Below are 7,716 nucleotides of genomic sequence, written 5' to 3'. Positions count from 1 at the left end.
AGTGAATTTCTTTTTTCATCCTTACTTTAATCCTCACCTTCAACTCTCCTGAGCCAAATTTTCTTTTCTAGTGGGAAAGCCAGTGAGAATAGGGGCAGCTGCAGCCCTTATGAAAAGGAAGCCCTCCCTAGGGAGATTAGCTTAAGCATCAATGAAAACATGTGGACTTTTCATGATATTTTAATAGTCTGGATATTTACACTTCATTGAATGCTTAGTAAGTCCAGGCATTGAGGAATTTATATATATATATATATATATATATATATATATATATATATATATATATATATATCTATGCATGCCTAAGTGAACATTCAACCATTCGATTGTTCAACCAGTAGCTATGATGCGCACTGATCACCTGGGGCAGACGCTCTACCAGTAGGTTAGCTTTCTGCTGGGGTCCGGCCGATTGGAACTGGGTGAGACAGGCCGGACACACCCTGGAGCTCTCCCGTGGTCCCTTCCCGGCCCTGATCATGCACCAGTGGGGTCCCTTAGCCTGGCCTGTGCCCTCTCACAATTCGGGACCCCTTGGGGGATGTCAGAGAGCCACAGGCCAGGCCGGGGAACCCCACTGGTGCACCAGGCCTCTAGTTTTTTAATAAAAGCCTACTTGCCTATATTTAATGCTTTTAGAAAGTTTTCCAGGATTCTTGAATCCTTCTGAGGTCGTTCTCCATTTTGGTTATTACATTAATTAAGCCCATATGACCTTTAGCATCTAGCTCCACTGTAACTGATGAAGACTATAGGCTCCAATATTTTTCTTTGGTAAGGTGTGGGATTAAATTAAATATACCCAATGGGTGTTTTTAAACATTTTTAAAATTTTATTTTTAATTACAGTCTATATCCAATATTATTTTGTGCTAGTTTCAGGTACACAGCAGAGTCTATTAGATCACTTGGTTGTTTTACCAAAATATGGTTGAGGCAAGGGAAGAAGCAATTTAGGATTTTAAGCCTATAGGGGCAGCTGCAGCCCTTATGAAAAGGAAGCCCTCCCTAGGGAGATTAGCTTAAGCATCCCACATTTTTATCTAAATTCCCTTGGGACCATTGACTAAAATTAAAGCATTTAACCAAGAAAAAAACCCTTACTTTCCTCCCAAGGGAGTACTTTTCATCTGCTACAGAATTTCTGTTTTTCCTGGGTCATCATTTTTTATTTTCTGGGTCCTTTCAAGTCTTGTGTGGACTGATAGCCAAGATGGAATTTGCCTCTTAGAGAGTCAACTCTAGGAACAATTCATGTGGTCCCTTAATTATATCATTAACCAGTGACTTTCTATTTGTGGGATAATTTTCCAAAGATTTACCAAGGAAGAACACATAACTATATTATGCCCAGGACTTTTGAGCTTGAGTCTTCAAGAATAAATTATTTGTATACTAGTATATATGTCATTTATATACTTTATAGCTGCAAATTGAAATGTAAGATAATTTTAGACATGTATAGTTTTCTGCTATTTTTTTATTAAATAAATTGAATGTATTCATTTCTAGATATATAAGGCATTTGGTGCAGATTAAAATGTTAACTGAATTACAAATATTGTATAATTACAATTATGAGGTACATAGAATAGAGACAGAGAAGAAGAGAGGTTACAAGGGGTTAGGGGTTAGGGGAAATGGGAGTTATTGTTTCATTTTTACAGTGTTTGTTGAGAAGATGAAAAAGTTTTAGATATAAATAGTGGTGATGGATACACAGCATTGTGAATGTATTTAATGCCACTGAATTGTACACTTAGAGATGGCTAAAATGCTAAATATATGTCTATTTTCCCACAATTCACAATTTTGTTTAACTTGTAAAATGATACATACATACATACACAGACACACACACACACACACACACACATACACACACTCTAATAAACAATCAGTTCTTTAACATTATAAAGTATTTTTCTTCTTAGAAGTGAGTGAAAAAAGTTTACTTTCAAACATGGAGCACTTAGCTAAATATATTACAAACATCTTATCCATAGGCTTCAATTAAGTTTGTCTTCCTTCCCTGATTTGTTACAGAATGTCAGGTTCAGTAGGGAACCAAAGGTAAATTAATTTTGTCTTGGGGATATTTTTGATCTTTAAATCTAAAATATCCATGTAGGACTAGATAGTTCTCTGATGCAGAAGGTAGTCTGGAAGTGAAATTCTGAAATTAATGTGCTTTCGGATAAAATTTCCTAGCCACTTTTGCAGTGTAGGACTTGGGGAATTTGTAAATCCTCTAGTTATAAAATTTCATTGAACTATAATTTAATGAGCATTTCCTTTTCCTGAAGGCAGATACGAAGTAGCTGTGTGACTCCTGTGTGACTGTTTCCATGCAGTTGTTCTTAAATCACATTAGCAGGTCAGAGGAGAAACTAAAAATGTTAGTCACTATCCATTTGTGACTAAATAAAAAACAAAAACAAGGAAAGAAAAGAAAACTCCATAAAAAATAGCAAACACAAAATTGTTTTCTGAATGTGAAAATACAAATCTATCTCAAATTTATAGTCAACTGCCTATTTAGGAGTGAAACATTGAAGATAGTCATTTTAAAATAACCTCAGGATAAGGAAACCTGGTATCACCCCTGTCTTTGAACATCATTCTGAAAGTGCAGACAGGTGGGAACTAAACAAGTCTATATATTGGAAAGGAATAGGGATGATATCATTGTCTGCCCTAAAAATCTAGGAGAGTCAACTGCACCTTGGAGAGTGAGTAGGAGTTTAGTTACAATTGGATATTGACTTAATATATAAAATTACATGTTTTTATTTACATGTGAACAATAAACTCTTATAAAACATAAATGGAAATAAAGATTACATTAATAATATAAAAAGCAATAATGTGGTGCCTCACATATATAGTGGGCATGCGGATATTTTTGAATGAATAAAAATTAATCGATAATATTAACAAATTAATAATAAATTAATGAATAAAATATCAGCACCCATATTTAGAAGCTTTAGAAATCTTTAATAAATAGAAATACATAAAATATTCTTAGATAGGTGGACAGTATTAAGATGTCATTTCTCCACTAATTATAAATACAGTCTAATCCCAATGAAAAATGTCAGGATTTTGTGTGGGGGTTGGGGAGGATAAAAGAAATGTATTTAATACATATCCATGATAATTCTGGTTTTGTTTTTTTAAAAATATAATAGGCTAGGGAGACACTGAGATTACGAAGTTAGAGAGCAAACTTGATGTAGAACAAGCGTCAGTGCGATGGTATGGAAGGACCAGGGACTCAGTGGTTGCTGAGTCAGTTCTCGGTACGGGGATCTGACATTGATTTGAGTGCCTTCTGTTTGCTCGGCCTGAGCATACATTCACCTGCTCACCCTCCTGGCTCTTACAGAAGTGGGAGGAAGCATGGGGGTGGCAGGGTGCTGGGGGAGTCCTAGGATGGGGCACTGGCTCCCTCTTTGTTCTCACCTGACCGCAAGGGCTAGCACTTCAAGAACGATGTTCCAAAAGAAGGGTGACAACAGCCTTCTCAGATGTACTGACTGATAAACTGAATCCCAAAGGATGAGTAAGTAGAAGAATTGACTGACTGCGTGTAAGGGGCAGTGATGGAACAGTAGGAAGAATGAGCATTATTGGGAGAACTGCAGACACAAGTGGCTGGTAGAGAGCACAGGAGGGCAAATGGCAGGAGATGGTCCTAGATGGTGAGCAGGTGCCAGATCACGAGGGACCTGGAGTCCACACTACAGATCTCAACCTCTGTTTAAAGGGAGCAGGAAGCCATTCCGGGGTTTTAGGCAGCAGATGACTTGAATCTAACTCTGATGTGTGTCAGTGGGGTTGTAACAGAAGGATTAACTTGCTCTTCTGTTTGTAGCCCACAGCTCCTTGCATACAAGAGTTCCTCACCCTTCTGGCCGTGTGCCACACTGTTGTTCCCGAAAAGGATGGAGACAACATCATCTACCAGGCCTCCTCCCCAGGTGAGACCTCTTGGCCGATGTGCCCTGCTGTCCCCTTCTCTGGAGCCTTGGGTGTTTGCATTACTTGTGGGAGATGTGACGGTGTATCCCACCCCACAAAGACCCCCTATTTGCCTCTGGCCTCACACAGATTATGGGCTAAGGCTGTAAATGTTAAAACTATAGAAAACTGGTGCTGGGTTCTACTGACTGTAGTAACACTTTGACGGCAAGAGGAGGCCCCAGGCCATCTTGCATTTCCTAGCAGAAGTCATTAAACTAGACAGAGCTGCACATGAGGCCAGCCTTCTTTAACTGGTGTGGGTTTTGCTAATTTGAAAAATAGTACTTGCTAAGCAGAATTTTGGCATTACCAGTGCTTAGTCAATGTTTCGTCAACTCTTGATTGATAGATGAAGCTGCTTTGGTGAAAGGAGCTAAGAAACTGGGCTTCGTGTTCACAGGCAGGACACCGTACTCAGTCATCATAGAAGCCGTAAGTGACATGCCTGGGCACCTCTATACCTTGTAGATCACCTACTCTTTTGAAGACTGTATATTTGAAATAGCATGTCTATTGTAAATATGGTAGCTAAATGTCTATTTTTTTTCTGTGAGAAAGTAAGCCTGTAGAAAAACCGAGGATGATATGTAATTTTATTAGCTCATTAATATTGTTTTTGCATTTGCAGTAATTTTTCTCTCTTAATGATGCTTTTTGACAAGTCAATACACAGATGTGGAATTATTTGTAGTAAAGCACTTAGAGTAATAGTTGAGAAACTGCTGCAGGGCCCACTTACTTTGAGAGCAGCTTCTAAAGGCCATTCCTGTGGCCTCGGTGCCCAGCTGTTCTTGCACAATGAGGCTCTTGCTCTATTGCTTCAGTCTCCTTGGCTGGGAGAGAAAGGAATTGGCACTGAGGCTCCTTTTTATTTTCCCTTCAGCCCAGGGGTTGATTAATTTTATTTATATTTTCTTACTTTCCCTCTCAAGAAGACTGAGGGGAAAATTTGGTAGTAGGAACAAATTTAAATCAAGAATAAGATTACATAAGGATCCTTGAGAATGGGCAACAGGGGAAGTTGAAGGTTAGGACTGTTGAGGCACTGGTGTTGGTCATGGTGGCCAGGTGGCGGGGCTGCCTGTTACTCCAGTATGGGTTGATGAGGGCCTGGAGAGAGCCACTGCCTCCTCTCTCCTCTGTCTTTCTCCGCCCCTCAATTTGGGGGTGACTCATTGATTGTTACAGTTTTTGGGTTTATTCATCCTTAAATCCCTAGGCCACTTCAATGCATTTGAAATTCACTTCTAACTTATATAATAACTTGATATTGTTCTTGACTTAGCAATAGTCCATTTTTCTTTACTTATATTCAAAACCTATAAAATATTATAATGTACACAAGTGCCCATTTCTTGACATTTTCAGTTTCTTTTCTTATGGACTACAGAGATCAGCTTATATTTATTTTTACTTTATTTCATACAACAAAGGGATTTTGCTTAGGGAAGTGTGCAATCATTAAAAGTGAAATTTTTTCATAGGAGTTTTTTATAAATGTAGTCTTCTTCCCCTTCATTTTGAGGAGACTTTTATTTAGACCTTCATATGGGACATTCAGTTGTATGGGTGTTTACCTGCATTGTAACAGTGGGATTGGGAGGCCACGTGGAGGAGCTGGGCACAGTGGGAGAGACAAGGAGAGAGTGGATGCTTCTGCCCTGTCACAATGCTGGACAAATATGGGGGCACTAGAGAGCCAATTGATGTCATCACCGTGTCAGCTGATGATGAAAAGTGGAGCGACACTCCTTGGTCATTTGATTAAACGATTAAGGCCATATTTCTGGAAGTAAAAAAAGACTATCTGATAGTGGGGTCCCTCGGCGTGGCCTGCGGAGATCAGGCTGAAACTGGCAGTCCAACGCCACCTGCTGCTCCCGCTCATCCCGGTCCCACTGTGCTTGCTGCCGCTGCTGCCACTTGGTAGGCTTGCTGCCGCTCCACTGCGGTCTCCGGGCTGCGGTGGCCATCCCTGAGCCCTGCGTCTGGCACCCGTCGGTCAGCTGAGCAGCGCTCCCGCTATGGGAGTACACTGACCACCAGGAGGCAGTTCCTGTGTTGAGTGTTTGCCCCCTGGTGGTCAGTGTGCATCATAGCAACCGGTCGACCAATCGTCGGTTGTTTGGATACTTAGGCTTTTATATATATACTAGAGGCCTGGTGCACAAAAATTTGTGCACTTGGGGTGGGAGGGTCCCTCAGCCCGGCCTGTGCCCACTCACAGTCTGGGACCCCTCGGGCGATGTCCACCTACTGGCTTAGGCCTGCTCCCTGGGGGATCATGCCTAAGCTGGCAGTCAGACATCCCTCTGGCAGCCCAGGAGCCCTCAGGGGATGTCCACTTGCCAGCAGGGAGCAGGCCTAAGGTGCAGTTGAACATCCTTAGTGCTGCTGAGGCGGGATAGGCTCCCGCCACCACCTCTGTGCTGGCAGCCATCAGCCTGGCTTGTGGCTGAGCAGAGCTCCCCCTGTGGGAGCACACTGACCACCAAGGGGCATCTCCTGCATTGAGTGTCTGTCCCCTGGTGGTCAGTGTGTGTCATAGTGACCAGTCATTCCCAGTTGTTCTGCTGTTAGGGTCAATTTGCATATTACCCTTTTATTATATAGGATAGAGGCTGGGTGCATGGGTGGGGGCTGGCTGGTTTGCCCTGAAGGGTGATCCGGATCAGGGTGCGGGTCCTGCTGGGGTGCCTGGCCAGCCTGGATGATGGGCTGATGGCTGTTTTCAGGCTGGCCACAGCCCCTTCAGGGTGGGGGTCCCCGCTGGAGTGCCTGGCCAGCCTGGGTGAGGGGCTGAGGGACATTTTCAGGCTGGCCACAGCCCCTTCAGGGTGGGGGTTCCCGCTGGAGTGCCTGGCCAGCCTGGGTGAGGGGCTGATGGCGGTTTGCAGGCTGGCCAAGCCCCTCAGCAGGGACCCTCACCCCATGAGAGTGTGGCCATCCTGGGTCAGGGTGGCTGTTTGCAGGCTGTCCACAGCCCCCAGCCACCCAAGCTCCCAGTGGAGGCTGGCTGGAAGCAGGCATCTGGGATTTATTTATCTTCTATAATTGAAACTTCGTTGCCTTGAGTGGAGGCCACAGCTGGCCAGGGCAGGCGGGAAGCTTGGCTTCCTCCATTGCCGGGGCAACCAAGCCTCCTGCTTGCTCCAGCTCCGTGGCTGCCGGCCGCCATCTTGGTTGGGTTAATTTGCGTATAGTCGCTCTGATTGGCTGGTGGGCATGGCTTGGGGCATAGCAGAGGTGTGGTCAATTTGCATGTTTCTCTTTTATTAGATTAGATACCAGTGGCCCAGTGCATGAATTCATGCACATTTAAAGGAAATTAATTAGAAGAAATATTTTAATATAGCTATTCACCCTTTTTCTATAATAGAAGTGTCAACCAAATTCACAATCAACAATGATAGATGGAAATATATGTGTGCAATTGGCTCCAGCGAGAGCTTATATGTATTGTGCATGCACAAGTCAACTTAGCCTTTTATAAATATAGAATACACTTGCTTAATTAGACCTGCTTTCTGATTTAGCTAAACTTTTTCCAGCCCAGTGAAGCACCCAACTTCTCTTTCAGGTAATTGTCAGCAACACAGCAGTTAATATCAACACACAAAGCAGATTATTATTATAGATCACGCAGGGGGAATAAAGGGTAAATATTTACAGCAGCAGTGTTTT

At 42.7% G+C, this 7,716-nt stretch overlaps 1 protein-coding gene across 3 annotated transcripts in view; it reads left to right on the top strand.

The window, feature by feature from the left end:
- ATP8A2 (ATPase phospholipid transporting 8A2) overlaps window positions 1–7,716 on the top strand; it is a 547,249-nt gene that overhangs the window by 117,019 nt on the left and 422,514 nt on the right. For all 3 annotated transcript variants that reach the window (XM_023756696.1, XM_023756695.1, XM_023756697.1), the window contains 2 exons: window positions 3,884–3,989; window positions 4,382–4,464. In XM_023756696.1, the coding sequence (XP_023612464.1) occupies window positions 3,884–3,989; window positions 4,382–4,464 (189 nt within the window). The remainder of the gene's footprint in view (window positions 1–3,883; window positions 3,990–4,381; window positions 4,465–7,716) is intronic.

This window comes from Myotis lucifugus, unplaced genomic scaffold (assembly GCF_000147115.1).
Source record: "Myotis lucifugus unplaced genomic scaffold, Myoluc2.0 scaffold_98, whole genome shotgun sequence".
Taxonomy (NCBI): Eukaryota; Metazoa; Chordata; class Mammalia; order Chiroptera; family Vespertilionidae; genus Myotis; species Myotis lucifugus.
Note: the sequence above shows the minus strand (reverse complement) of the source record. Positions and strands in the feature narration are given on the sequence as shown.